Source organism: Acomys minous, assembly GCF_964271855.1.
Source record: "Acomys minous genome assembly, chromosome: 3".
In the NCBI taxonomy this organism is placed as follows: domain Eukaryota; kingdom Metazoa; phylum Chordata; class Mammalia; order Rodentia; family Muridae; genus Acomys; species Acomys minous.
The window spans coordinates 106,214,630-106,230,189 of record NC_140485.1 but is presented as its reverse complement, the minus strand read 5'-3'; the positions used below and the strand labels follow the sequence as shown (position 1 = coordinate 106,230,189).

At 39.3% G+C, this 15,560-nt stretch overlaps 1 protein-coding gene across 3 annotated transcripts in view; it reads left to right on the top strand.

The window, feature by feature from the left end:
• Positions 1-15,560, top strand: part of TBC1D32 (TBC1 domain family member 32) — a 199,344-nt gene that overhangs the window by 149,783 nt on the left and 34,001 nt on the right. For all 3 annotated transcript variants that reach the window (XM_084777382.1, XM_084777383.1, XM_084777384.1), the window contains 2 exons: positions 339-464; positions 8,171-8,254. In XM_084777382.1, coding sequence (XP_084633508.1) covers positions 339-464; positions 8,171-8,254 — 210 coding nt within the window. The remainder of the gene's footprint in view (positions 1-338; positions 465-8,170; positions 8,255-15,560) is intronic.

Here is a 15,560-nt window from a genome sequence, read left to right as displayed (position 1 = left end):
CTCGTTCTTGAAGGTTATCTGATGAGGGCCCTGCTACCAGCTCACTTGTCCTGCCCTGCACATGAAACTTGCCCTGTCTAGCTATGTGCATGCTCTCTGCCCATTACCTATTTAGTGGCCATTCTGATAATTGTCAATTGTGGTATATGAGTACTTGTCTTAAAACGCTTAATACTTAATGATCCCAATGTATAGAGCGGAAATGCTGTCATTTTCTCGTATGGAATTATCATTGCGCTGTTTTGTCGTGAGTGGTTATTCTTGGCCGCTTTGGCGTCAGGACAGATGTTTGGCTCTATCCAGTTTGTACTATTCTAACGTGCTGTTTTTCTTACTAGACAGTGACATTGGAAAGCTGTTATCATGCTTCAAAATGTCTGATAAACAAACAGAGTGGATAGAAAACTGCCGGAGACAGTTTTGTGAAACAATGAAGTCCAATCCAGATGCCATCAGTGGAGGCGGTGAGTGTGGCATTTTCTACTGGGCATCTTCCTGCATAAGATGATTTTAACAGAAGCTGTGGCTCCTCAATATTTCTGCATGTGCATGCAGGAAATGTAATGCTAGTTGGAAAAGTCCATTGCTCCACTAAAGACTTGAAGTTCTGAAAGAACCAAAGTCCAGAGAACTCTTAAGCCTTTTAACAGACTTCACGCATGGCAAGCAGCCCCGAGGTTCCCCTGCCTTGTGTACAGTTGGCCTGGTTTCTACAGTCCTCACCTTCATGTATCACATTGCTGTATCTCTGTAGAAGTTTTACCAGTTCACCAATGACATAAGGATCTTAAAACACTGCCAGGCTTCCAGGAAACTAAGTGATTCTCAAGCAAGCCCTGTCTTAAGGGAGCATCGCTAGTTTCAAACTTATAAAGAAAGTTTAACTTCAGTTACTTACATGGGCTTTAGCATCCTGAAGCGGTAACTTCAGTCTGTTGCTGTTATAAGCTAGATTTACTAAACATTGTCATTTACAAGTGACTTAATTTCATCAGCCATACTTAATTGTTTCATATTTGTTATAAAATTAAAAACAGGAACTTAAAAATAACATTTATATTTTGTTGGGAAGTAATATTTTTTTTTTTAGAGAATAAAGATATATTTATGTGGCAACTAAATCACAAAATTATTCTCCACAGTATGAGTATAAATGAGCAGTTAATTTTTGTTTAGTTTCCCTTCAGATTTATAAGGTATCTATTAAGATATAGATGTGTATATGTGTGCCGTATATATACATATATATATACATATATATATACTCATGATTGTATAATAGAGAATATTTAAAACAGGCTTCCTCTATGGGTTTTGCAGATGCCAAAAAGTACATAGCAAATTAGGAGAGTAGTAGTTTGGAATAGTTCAGTTTAAATACATCAGAAAATGTAGTTCTGGCCTTTGGGGAGGTGGCACATGCCTTTAATCCCAGCACTTGGGAGGCAGAGGCAGGCAGGATCTCTGAGTTCCAAGCCAGGCTAGTCTACACAGAGAGGCCCAGGACAGACAGGGCTACACAAAGAAACCCTGTTTCAAAAACAAAATAACAAAACTACAAAAGACAGTTTGGAGTGTTTCTCTCTCAAAGGGAAACAGAAGAGAAGTGTCACATGTCCAGCCATTATCCTCTGAAATGGTACAGGTAAACTCAAGAAATAAGGGTTTTCTTTGGCATCTGGGGACATGTCCTTTCTCAGTTATGAGGTGCTTTCTGATGCTGTGTCCACCCTTTTACTGTGAGCTTCTGTCAGCCATGGATCCATTCTTCTCTGCCTGATGTTTACTCACTTACACAACTCATTATACTGCATAACAACTTCATGATATAATCTATATTTTATCAACAATGAAACTGAAAATCATAATTTTAGTAATAGCTTAGTTCTCTATATGAGAAGAGGCAGGAGGTGAATTCAGGTAATCTAATGCCACTTTTCTTTATCACCTTTTTATACCTACCCTTTTGTCTATTAGAGACAATAATTATTACCAGATAGACATAGACAACCAAAGGCTTCCTAATAAATTGTTGTATCTGTTATCTCATGGCACACTTGTTGCCAATCTTGCAACCATCAGATCGGCTTGCGTTGTGAACACCTGACTGTGGATGGCAACGCAATGAAAATAGAGGGACACACAGACATGACCAGGACCGTCAGTGTGTTTATTACTATGGCACAGGGGAGGGGTTAGCTAATCTTGGTATGAAAGTCCCTGATGGTGAGCATCGTCACGCTGTAAACACTCAGGAGAGACGGCTGCAGTTGCCAGTGTTTCTACAGGATGGTGACTTGTTCATAAACACTCATACTGCTTCCCCTACAGAAAGTCTTACCACCCATATGAATAATAGCTTTACAAATTTCCCGTAGACTGGAGACCTTGGTATCCTCCACATGGCTGTGACTGTGTCAATAATACATATCCATGCAGGACTTCTCTCACTTAGATTTTCTTCCAGTCCCTACATGCAGTATCTATAATCTCACGTGAACTAACTTTGAAGGCAAACTCATTGCAAAAACCCGGCATACTGTTTCTGCGGGTATACGCGTGCATGCACGCACGTGCGCGTGCATGCATGCACGCACGTGCACGCGCATGCGCGCCTCCCCTTTCCCACAGAGTCTGCCTCTGCACTCTTGGATAAATTACCTTTTGTGAATTAACCTACTCTGAGTTTTTGTTTAAGACAATGCAATGCCTCATAATATATAATAAATTGAATGATAAGTAATGAATAGTAAATAATATAACAAACCCATTTGTTAACATTTTCATAAGAGAATGAGTTAGTTTTAAATTTCCTTATGATTATAAATGTTAAACTGATAAAAGGGGAAACAAAAGGAAATATCGTTACAGTTTGAGGACTAGCTTTTTGACTATGTCGTTGCTGCAGGGGGCACATACTACCCTTTTCTGGTAATACCAAAGGAAGAGAGAAGAACCCATGTTAAGTAGTATTCATGAATTTAATTTAACCTGACCATTGAGAAAATGTCCCAATGTATTGGTTGTGGCTCCTTGTATTTGTGAGTTTCCTTCCAGACGTAAAGCTTATGAGAGGAGCGAGTGAGCCTGTGGGGACAGAAAGCAAATGTTTCTGCACTCACAGCCTTGGGGTGAGGTGATGGGTTCTAGGACCTAGATTCTTTCCTGACCCCACAGAAATGCTAATGTTTAAGACAGAGAGAGAAAGGTCAAATTCTTACCCTTCTGCGCCCAAATTTTGGGTTGAATTTCCATCTTTCCAACCACAAACCAACTATCTTCCAGGCTGTTTTTTATTTGTTTCTTTCTTTGTTTTAACATCTTAATGAAGAAGTAGTTAGAACATGTCCTTTTCTCTATTTGTATTAACACTTCAGCACCAGAAGGGAGCACAGGGGCCACTCTACTCACTGATTGAATCTCAATTGTGGTATTGGGTTCTTGACTTTTTATTCATTGGAATACAGATCATTCTAGAATTCCCTTTGTTTTTTCTCATTTCATTGTCAGGAAAGTGTCAGTGAGTCAATTGACTTGTGGTGTTCTTTTGGCTTTCCCACCCTAACTTCTGAGTATCTGTCTAGCATGAGCAATAACTTTTGGAATCAACCCCCACATGGTAAATTCTACCCAATATTTTAAGTCAGCTCTCCAGTAAAGCACCATTTCCCCATTATTCTCTAATCAGTATTTCCTATTAATCTTTATTATTGATCTCAGAGACATTCAGTTTAATATCTGCCTTGTATGTATTTCCTTCATTGATATTGATTGATGCCTTAGTTCATGACTAAAATTCCCATGTGTGATTACTATGGTTTAAGTTGGTGACTGAGCAACACAGTATATTTAATAGTCAGTGTTAGAAATGGTGGTTGTATTTGCTAGGTAACCACTATATACATACATACATACATACATACATACATATCTCAATGGTAGAATACTTGTACAGAATGTAGAATGCCCCATGCTTAATTCTTAGCATTTCCCAAAAAACAATTTACAAGAAGGTAAAAGAAGAAAAACATATGGTGGGCTCATTTATCTGACAGAAATAACATTTAGCCTTTAATGAACTGACAAAGTAGACCCATGAAAGGTAGGTCAGATTTCTTTTGTCCTTTTTGGGGGGTCCGCAGGTAAAGACCCATGGTGTCCCACACACAGCAAACAAAATAACTCCAGAAGCAGAAATCAAGCTGTCTGCTTAGGATCTATAGAAGTAAATTTTCTGTTCTTTTGTTCTTTTCTATTAAAAAAACCTAAGTCTTTTGTTGTTGTTGTTGTTTTTGTTGTTGTTGCTGCTGCTGCTGCTGCTGCTGTTTTTGAGATAAGGTTTCTCTGTGTAGTCTTGGCTATCCTGGAACTCACTCTGTAGACCAGGCTGGCCTCAAACTCACAGAGATCCACCTGCCTCTGCCTCCCGAGTGCTGGGATTAAGGCGTGCACCACCACTGCCCAGCCCGTGTTTTCTTTTGACTTCTATATTCTAGCCTGATTGATTGACAATGACAACAGATGCAGGAAAATGGAATATAACAATAAAACCCTACTTCCTCTAGCTGCAGGTCCAGGGAAAGGGCAGCTTCTCAAAGGCAGAAGACTTTGAGAAAGGTAACTTCTTGTCCCATGGAGACAGCATGGGAAATGGTTCTGAGCCAGGCTCAGTACTCATGTCCTGAAAGATAGTTTGAGACAATGAAAGCATCTGAGGAAACGATGACTGGAAACTTATTCATTTGTAAAGAGAAGTGAGCTCAGAAGATCCAAGTTCACCCCACACGGAGACATGCAAGGAAGCCCACATCAAATGCAATATCATTAAACTTTCAAAAGCAAAACAAGAAAAAGTCTTGAAAGAAGAGAGAGTCAACACCTTTCATATTAGGGATAAGCCATACAGAGGGCAGCGGACCTCTCAGGACTGATAGAGGTCAGATGGAAATAGACTGTTAGTCAGCACACAACTGAAGAGAAATCAAGAAGGAAGGACACCCTGCAGCATGGCTAAAGGACATTCTTGTCCTTTTTGCTCTCCCTACAACTCAAGAATCTGTCATTGTACAAAACAACAAAGATTTTAAAATAGAAAGATGAAGATGAACAACCTGAAAACATTAAGTCATTAAAAGTAGATAGAGTTGCATGGACTAAATTCTTAGAAAATGAGAATTCCAAGTTTGGGGAGTAGAGGCACGAGGAAAAAAAGAATACATTCTTGAATATGCAAGGGTCTGAAGAACAAAATATCTACTCAGTGCCTGCAGGTTTAATAGAGAGAAAATTGAACTGTTAGCATAGCTTTCCTATACTGTGACTGGATAGCAGCCATATAATCAAAGTGCCTGGGTAGTGAATCCAGCAGACACTTTGAGTATTTGCAAGCACTGTGTTTCTTTGTTTTGGAACCAGTTGCTATGGTGATGGCATCTTAATTTGCTATAACCTTAGAAATATACATTTATTTCTCACAGTTTTAAAAGCTGGGAAGACAGAGGTCAAGGCTTGGGCAGATTCCGTGTGTGGTGTAGGCTTGTTATCTGCTTCAGAAATGGTATGCTCTCTGCCTCCTCACAGCATGGAAAGGGGGTGATGCGGCTCCTCAAACCCCTTTATAATAGTGTTGGACTCATTCATAAGGAATAGAGCTCTCCTGACTTGCTCACTTCCCAAATGTGTCATCTCTCTTAAAATATATTTTACCTAATATTTGTACAATATATTTTGATTAAATCGACCTCCTATTCCCTGTCTGCTAACCCTTCCTATTCCCCACCACTACTTTTTCCTCCCAGTTTCTTATGTGGCTCTCTCGCTCCTTCCTCCTCCTCTCCCTCTGCCTTTCCCTCCTCTGAAGAAAACCAACTGTTACTCCCCCAGCTGTGGCCAGTTGTCCATAGTGGCCCTGGACTCAGGGCCAGAACAGGCCTGTTGGATATAATTATCTTATGTGGGCCTAGAGGAATGCTACCATTCTGGTAGGATGGGGTTAGGGTGGGGCAACACCAAGGGAGACTTGACGTCAGCACCTTTCTTTTCAGGTCCTAGCTGCAGTCTTCTCTACAGAAAACCTATGTGTTCTTTGAGGCCTATAAATAGTAGACTCTTTTAACTATGTTCTTACCCCAGAGAACAGGCATAATTAAAGGTAGAAAGGCCATAATTTGAATCCTTTATAGAAATTTCAGATTTCTCATTTAAGATTAATATACACTCTAGATGAAACAATATTCCATAGTTTGCTTTCAGGGGAATATTATATAGTTATTTTAGTTTTACCATTAAGAGTTGCTTCCTGTGCCCTAAATTTTAAATTCTTATACCAATAAGCTATGGCCTTTGATACTTTTTTGGTTTTAGGATTTTTTTTTTTGACATTTTGAGTATGTTGCTTCCAAAAACAAACAAATGGGGAAAATGAGATTTTTAAATTTCCCCATTACAGCTGGAGGATTAGGAAGCAGAGCCCTCCGTTTCTTTTTGTTTCCACTATAGCAAGTAATACGGCTTGCACTTTTCTCTGGTCTCCTTCGGATCATCCTGTCTTGATCCAAGCCTTCCATGGGCAAGTAGCAAATCTAATAACTCTCATACCTTACAGGTATCAAATATCATGCTTTCTGGTGTGAGCTTCAAAGCAACATTCAGACTGATGTGTGAGCCTGTGTACAAAAACAGCAGCAAAACCCCTGGCATTTAAAGGAGACATGCTCTGTTTAAATAGAAAACTCACACCAGTAATTGTGTAGCAGTATGTTTTGATTTGTCCCATTATTTCTAACATAATACTTAAATACATAGCACATAGCAAATACGGTTGCACTCAATGAAGGTAATACATTATAATTAAAGATTTCAATGGACATATCCACTGAAAATGATGTTTCTGAGCAATAGTTGTTACTGTGTATCTTGCACTTTACATTGTGAATTTGAACCATTAAATTAAAAATAATCATATGTGGACTTCATCACATTGTCCTTTCTAAAAAATCTACTTCAAAAGTACACACACACACACACACACACACACACACACACACACACACACACATGCCAAAAGTTTTCTCCTGTGGATATTATGTGTGAACATATAAAAGAAAAATTTTTTGAAACAGTTTTACACATATAGTAGAGTTATGACAGTGTTTGTAAATATAGAACCAGCCTAAGCAATTGCAAACTTAAATCTGTATACAGAGATATTTCTCAAGCCATGACTATTGAGTTTCCATGTTCTTAAATACTTATTTTGCATTGAAATTGTATAATGAATGGGGTTCAATGGATAAAAACACTTCATTTTCATCCCTAGCCATCAAAATGTTAAATATATAGCTTGCTCTCTGCATTTACTGAAAACCATACCATTCCTTTTTTATTATGTATTTTTAACACTTTGAACATTAACTTTTCTTTGAGGAATTATATGCTTAAAATATACTTGAATGTAAAGCAGAATCCATTTAGGTACTAAAGGTTATGGTTAGGATTCCAAGTGTAAGAAGGGCACAATTTAAAAGTGTGACACAATATCACATGCTTCATCATTAAGCAATCATCTCCTCTGTAGATACATTTCTTTAGAGAAAAGAAAACAAAATCCTCTGCGTTGCATATTAATTATAATCCCCTGGAGCATCCATTTGTAGGATACATGCAAACACTGTGATATTATCACACAGGCCTAGAAACGAGCCATTATGTCACATTAAGTCAGCTAGTACTTGGTTTCTCTGATCTGGTTCCTTGAAAAGATACTATCAGCTGTAAAGTATAAAAGACATAATATGTCACAGCTTTGAAAATGACACAAGCTGTAATTAATCTTGGTCTTAAGGTTCACCATTTTTTTCTGTATGCAAATTCTGAGATATGATAACCTAATGGATGCATTGGAAACAATTAAATTCTGAGGTAATTGTTAGGTCATCTAAAGATGATATTTCTTTTTTAGTTATATATTGAATAAGTTCACAGCTAAGTGATTAAAATTCAGTTGAATCAGAAATGCTATGAATACTAATAAAAGCCTGAATTTTGAGTTGAACTCCTCAGAACTGTGGAGTTCAGTTGACTTTTATGTGCCAGTCTGTGACTTAATGATGCGTTGTCACACATTGTACTCTCTTGACTTTTAAAATTCTAATTGCTCTGTTTGTTACAGCTTTAGGCGAACTACTTGAAAAATTTGTCTTTCTTCTCACTGAAAACCCATCTGAGTGTTACTTCCCTTTAGTGGATTACACAGGTACCTTTTTAAAATTACTGTGATGTTTGAAAAAAACTGTTCAGTTTGTAAATAGGTGCCATTTCATAGTGCTGTGTCTGTAGAATATTGATATGAGCAAGGGTTCCCATCTGAGAAATCTCACTTCATGCCTGTGTGTTCCAGACATCACTGCTCACTTCTGGGACTTCATCTGTTTCTGGCCTTGGTAGAACCTTTTTCTTAGCATTACATACTGTTCCGATTTTATTATATGTCTTTTCCTAGCCTTATCCGTTCATAGCTGACTTACTTTGCTGCTCTACTTTCCATCACACGGTTACAAGACTAAAAACGTTATAACAAAAAGTTTATTTTGACTCATTTGCCCCAACACCAAAAGAAATGTAACTGGTGATGCTTCTTAGTTCTAGCTCCCTATGTGACATCATTTGGTCACCATCAATCAGGGCGTGTGTGCTCTTTCTCTCTTCTAATCCTCATAGTGTTCTGAAGATCCCACTTTGAAAATGGCATAGTCACATTATTTCTTTAAAAAAAAATAGTTATTTTATATGTGTTTTGCCTACATGTATGAATGTATGGTGTGTGTGTGTATGTGTGTGTGTGTATGTGTTGCTCATAAAGACTAGAATAAGGTACTAGGTCCCCTGGAATTGGAGCCAAAGTTGTTTGTAAGCTGTGTGGGTTCTGGTAACCAGCCCAGGTTCCTTGAAAAAAGAACAAGAGCTCTTAACCACTGAGCCATCTCTCCAGCATCTCACTTTCCTTTAAAAAAATAATATGCTACTCCATTGAGACTTTTCCACAATGCATTTTTATTATATTCACTCCTGACACATACCCCTATTGACTCCAATTTGTGTTTCCCAAATACTCTTGGCTGGGGGCCTGCTCTGCTGCAGTGACCCAGAGGAGTTCACATTCTTAAAGAAAACTGGCCCTCTGTTTCTCAGCAGCTGTCAAATGTCAATAGCTCCTTAGCTGAAGGTAGGACATTATCCCTCCCTCCCTCCCTCCCTCCCCCCCTCCCTCCCTCTCTCCCTCCCTCCCTCCATGATAGGACTTTGTCTGTCTTGGGCTTGTGCAGGTCTCTTACACGCTGTGCCAATCTGTGAGCTCATACCTGCAATCCCTGTGGTTTCTGGAAAGCACTGTGTTCTTGCAGTCATCCACTTGCCTCCTTAAGTTTTTGCTTCTTAAAGCTCTCATTAGAGATTAATCTTTGAGTGTCCTTCAGATGAGATTAAGCAGTAGCATTAACCTACAGCATATAAATTAATGCTTTTAAAAATTACATCTTCTAGTCAGAGGTTTTTTGGGTTTTGTTATTGTTTGTTTGTTGTCAGTTTCAATCTCACAATTCCAGTTGCCAAATGTGAGCTTTACCTGGATGCCTGGGTACCATGGTGCTCTTTAACCTCAAAGTGTCAGCAAGAACTCTTTTGCACCTACTGATCTACACTGTCCTTCTGTGTCCTGTCTCGGTAGGCGGTACATCTAGAGGGAAAGTGGGGACTCAGCACTGATATTTGCCTCCTAATATTACTCCTATGTTCTTCGTACATCTCAACTATATCTCAAATTTATTTCAATCTGTCTCTCATTATTCTTTATTCTAACTAAAAGTAGCATTGCCTCTTGCCTAGGGTATCAATGAGCCTTTGCACATGTTTCATTTCACAGTCTAGTTGCTTAGCACATATAGTTTTTTCTTGTTGTTTCTGGGATGATGTTTTGTTGGAGACAGAGCTTCACAGTGCAATGTAAGCAGGGCTTGTACTTGCTCTCCTCTTGTCTCAGCTTCCTTAGTATAGTCATAATAGCTGCACACCCAGCAAAATTGATACTTTTTACACACAATAAGAATGATCCTTGCCATGCATATCTGGACCTATTTATTCCTCTGCTCCTTGATAGGTACTAAGTAGAGTCTAAACTTCTTATGGTGCCCATAGCCTTATAGCCCTTTTGCTTCTTCTGTTTCCTCTGGTGTCATCCCTTCCTGTCCATGACTCAGTTTTGTTTTTATTGAGTACTATTGTTAACACCACTGAGAGCTTTCTCCTGCCCCAGATAATATTCATTTTTTTCAACAAACCTATGTGTCTCTTAGCACTTTTCTAGTCATTCGGTGTGAATGTTTGTGTGGTTTGCATTTTATAAGCTTAATATGGCTCCTACACTAGAAAGATTTAAGGAAGAAAGGGGGATAAAGCAGGGAGAGGCAGATGAAGAATTCTAATGACTTGGATGAGGGCTCTCGTAGTGGCAGTAGGGGAAAGCATTTGTATTCTGAGAGCACTGTGAATGCATGTCTGACAAGACCAAGTAATAAGTTGAATACGAGATGTGCGAGAAAGGGGGGCTTTCTTCCCTGCTCTGAGCTGCTGAGGATGGAATGACTACACAGTTCAACAAAGAAGATAATTCTCTCTTGTGCTCATAGAAGCCATGGTTGCCTGCACAAGATCAAGCCAGTTAACCCTGGAGCATGGAGTGGGAAGTTGCTCACGAGCTTCCCTTCTTCACTGAGGGGCCATGAGCACTTGATGGCTTCCAGGAAAGGCAGAGTCGGGTTTTTGTTTTTGTTTTGTTTTGTTTTGTTTTATTAAGGGTGTGACTCCTGATAATTCAGCCATGCTCCATTGAGTGGCTCCATACCCAGAAGTTAATGGATGGACAACTTAAATTGGAGTTAAATTGGAGTTGATGGGTATTGAATAGGAAAAAAAAAAACACAGGAAGTTGGAGGAGGGTAAGGAGATAAGGATGGATTTTAGAGTAGTTGTGGGGAAGAGTTGGGGGGTGAATATGTTAAAAATACATTGTATAAAATTTTCAAAGAAATAAAATATAACTTTAAAATGAAGAATAGGTGAGGAATCTGTTTTAGATAAGGGGAAGATCTGAAGTTACCTTTTCCTTTTATCCTGTGTTTTTGGTACTTGTTAGTATTCAAGCTGATAAACTCACTGCTCACTGGGTCTGGGAATCTGCATTTTAGAGGAAAGTTATGCTAGAGTGACTAATTATTAAGCCACCAGCTTGGTATTAAAACCACTAACCCAGCTCATTGTCATTTTTTTCTCATGTTCTGACTCAGTATCTGATTCTTCCTGATGTTTCCCCTCAGTGGGAGGCCTGGTGGGCACACAGAGGAAGGGGAAGCAGGCTGTCTGGATGAGACCTGATAGGCTGTGATCATATGGTGGGGCAGGAGGTCCCCTTCTTAAAGAGGTCTAGAGGAGAGGAATAGTGAGAAAGAGGGAGGGAGGGCAGGGATGGGAAGATACAAACGAGGTGGGGGATAACAATTGGGATGTAATCTGAATAAATTATAATAAATAAATAAGCAAACTACCCAGCATAGTAAGCCTCTTTATTCTCATGAATTTAATTCCATTACAACTCCGGATAGACTGATACTTATTGTTAGGATTAGAAATAATTAGAATGAGATGCAACAGATCTGATATTTAGGATTAAAATTAATTAGAGTGAGACACAACAAATCTGATATGGAGAGATTTATTGTAGAAGCGTGGGGAGACAAAGAAATGGGGGATGAGCTAGGGCCTGAGTGGGCCATGAGGTTAGAGAGACAGAGACAGAGACAGAGAGACAGTGGGAGAGAGCAAGAAAAGGAAAGGGGACACCCCTTAGAGTGCAAGAGAGAGGTAAGAGAGAAGTGGAAGAGAGTGAGAGAGAGATGAGGTGACAGGTTTGTCCTTTTTTACTTTGTTCCCCAGCAGAGGTGGCAGGTGATGGCAGATATTAGGATTAAAATAAGATGCCAAGCAATGAATATGACAGACAGACAGAAAGACTGAACAAGAGAGAGCAAGAGACAAGAAAGAAGAGGTAGGTCTGCCCTTTTATATCCTGGGCAGGGGCGCACACCTGGTAGTGGGCAGCCTGGAAGCAGGTATGCTAACAATGACATCAGGTTGCTAAGCAACCTAGAGGCAGGTTGCTTATATGCCAACATCCCTCCATTTTCCTATAATTAAAAAAAAAATGAGGACATTGGACTGATTTTCATGCAAGGTAAGTTAATGTGTATAAATGTAGGTTCATTGGAAGCAGCTCTTGGCTCCATGAGAGAGAAGAGAGAGGGAGAGGGAGAGGGGGAGAAGTGGAGAGAGGGAGAGTGGGAGGGAAAGGGAGAGAAAAGCAAGAGAACAAAATGTCTGGATTATATGGTGAAGGGGATGGAAAAGCGCTTGCCCCAGAGAGTCCAGGGCAGAGAGCAGGGTATGCCAGCAGGTAGGGACTGAGGAGTGCGGAGAGGACTGGAGCTGTGTGTCCCAGGTCTAAACCAAACGCACAGCGGACTCTGCAATAATTATTTACATCTGGCAACATCTAATAACAAAGTGGGAAAAAGGTAAAAGAAGCTGTAAGAGAATGAAAAGAGGTCTGTAAAAATGAAGGCAGGTGAAGGGAATTGATAGCCACTGAGTGCGCTTCTTCATGCATTGCACCATATAGCCCTCTAACAGCTCTCTGAAGAGGAACCGCTCTTAAAACAAGGAAACTGAGACATAAGGGACAGAACTCATGAACTGGGAACATTCTATAGGAATCTATAGGAATTCTATAATTTTATGAGTAAACCTTAAAATTGACCTGAGAACACGACAGGTTTTTTTTCAGTGCCATCTGTTGCAGGGGTGAGAAGACGATTTTAAGGATGCAGCTCCCTGTGCCTAGAGTGGACAGAGCTTTAGGCTGACATGTAGCAATCCCCAGTGTCAGCAAATCTTCGTGGCCATTGTTCAACTGGGTCACATTTTCCACAGACAATATGAAAATAAGATTATGTTTCTAGTGTTATCAAAATACTTAAGACTGATTACTTAATATGCCTGCATTTCCTCCCATCATTTCTGAATAGTGCTGAGTGAGATCCCAGATGTTGGATTCACCGAATGTGTTCTGTATTCAGATGCAGCCTGAATGCAAATTTAAGCTATTTAAAGGGTTGTGATGCACAGCTATCTACCAGAGCCTTGTAGTCAAACCAAAACTAAGTGGTGTCCTGCTGACTGACGGTTGGAAGTCTAGTGCTGTGATGCAGGGCTCTAGTGCTGTCTTCTCTCAGTTGCCTTAAGGGTCCTCATCCCCATGTGTTTTCTAGATGACAGAACAATGGCCGCTCTTGTGAGAATGCCTTCTGATTACTGCAAGCTGGCACCACCCATCCTTTAATATAAAAGATGCTCCAAAAACATATTCTGGATATACCCACTGCTTTGCTGTGTTTCTTAAAGTGAGAAATTGATTGTCTTTAGAAAAAAAATGGCAGCTTTCTAAGCCCCAAGGTAGCTGAAATTATAACAAGTATCCATCTGCTGTTAGTTCCCCCAGGAGCTCAACCCACTATAAAATTTGCAAATCTGGGAAAACAAATTAGTCTGTTTATCCTCTCAAAGAAAGAAGAATGGACAAACAGATAAAAGTCCTGCGCATGTGCAGTCAGTGGTACACCCATGCAAGCATCTTTGCAAATCTTAACAGATGTTCATTTTTTTTTTTTCAGCTCGGTCTCTCAAACAAACTAGATACTTTTGCATTGTAAACAAGTCTTTGCAATGTTATTTTAAGTATCCCTTCCAAAGGAGTAGACTCATAAAAATCCCTTCTCCTGGTACTAGTTTGTTTATAGACTGAAAGACACCATTGTTTCACTGTTGGCTATTAAAATGTAATTAAGTTTTTTTTAAAAATTTTATGAGCGATAGGTGTTTTGCCTGAATGTTGTCTATGTATCATATGCATGCCTGGTACTCACAGAGACCAGAAGAGGGCATAAGACAGTGGTGAGCTACCATGTGGGTGCTGAGAATCGAACGCAAGACCTCTAGAAGTGCAGCCACTGCTCGTAACTGATGAGCCACCTCTCCAATTACCTACAGTGTAACTGTTAAATGTAGTATGTACATTGCATGTCTTTTAATATTTTGTTCAAATTTTAGGTCAACAGATTTTTTTTTTTTGCCTAATATTTATGGAATGTTTGCTAATTACAAGGAGGTATATCATATGTCGCTGCATTCAAAGAAAGATCTATAGAACAGACCTAAAATGATCAGATAAATTATAGCACACAGATATGGACTAATAGAAACTCATGCTTTTTCAGTATAGCTCCTTTATTTCAGATGACGTGCTAGTGCCTTAAAAGCTGACACTTGAAGTGTGTTACTGTCATTGAGAAGGTCTGTTGTAAATGTATGTGGACAGTTGAACGGGCCATTGTGGTGACGGCTGTCATGGAAGGTGAAAGGAGGAAACATAAGTAGAAGAATAGGAGTGCGGTGTCTGTGGGGACAGCAGAGCAGAAAAAAAAGGGTAACTGCATAACCAAGATGGGGAGCAGTCATGCCTTTTCTTTCAAAAGCTTGCACTGAAGATGCTTCTGCTGGCTTGATGACAGGGTACTGAATGTATCATGGGCCAAGATGAGCACAAGTGTGTTTGCACAATAAGCCAAAGACCCTGCTGGCTAGCTGGTTTCTTTGTTGGGTATAGCTTCCTCATCCAGTGTCTTGTCTTCTGCATGTTCTTGTGATGAGTAAATGTTGCTCACCAGAACATCGGAGTCCCATGAAGACATTCATTTCACTATTCTATTTTTGAGAAAGTCTCTTTTTCTGTAGCCCAGGATGACCTTGCCCTTGGACTCTTCCTGCCTCAAACTCCCAATTGCTGGGAGTACCGAAACGCATTGTCCCACACCTGGGGACACCTACTTTGTTTTCAATCATTGAATTTTTCTTATTGGTTTTACCACATCATTTTTTTTTAAATTTTTATTTCTAAAGGTTTTCATTTTTCCTCAGTAAGTTTCATTTAGTCCAGGATTTTACATGAAGGTTTCTTTCATGAGACTTTTAGAAGGCTTTAGTCTTCTTCTTAAAAAGGTGTCACTACATTTGTCAAATATGAGCCAATAACTGAAGTTTCTCCTTTATGTTCTGAAACCATTTGGAGGGGGCAGATGGACCTCTTCATTCCTGCTTTGAAGACCTTTTAAAAAAAAACATAAATGGAGGTTTTTTTCTGTAGGAATTTATTCATATCAAAGTTTGTTTTTAAAATCTTTTTCACAATACTACTTTTTTAAAAAATCAAGTAGTTGATGTACTTTTTGATATGCTCAGTACCTCCTTACAACACTTTTAAAAACACATTGCTTAGGTTAATTGCAACCTCCATTTCAGTGAAAATTCTGTAGTAATGTTACTGTCCATTTTGTACCAGTCTCTGAGTTTTACCTGTGTAAGATATAGATCTCAACTTTATGCCCAAGAAATAGTGA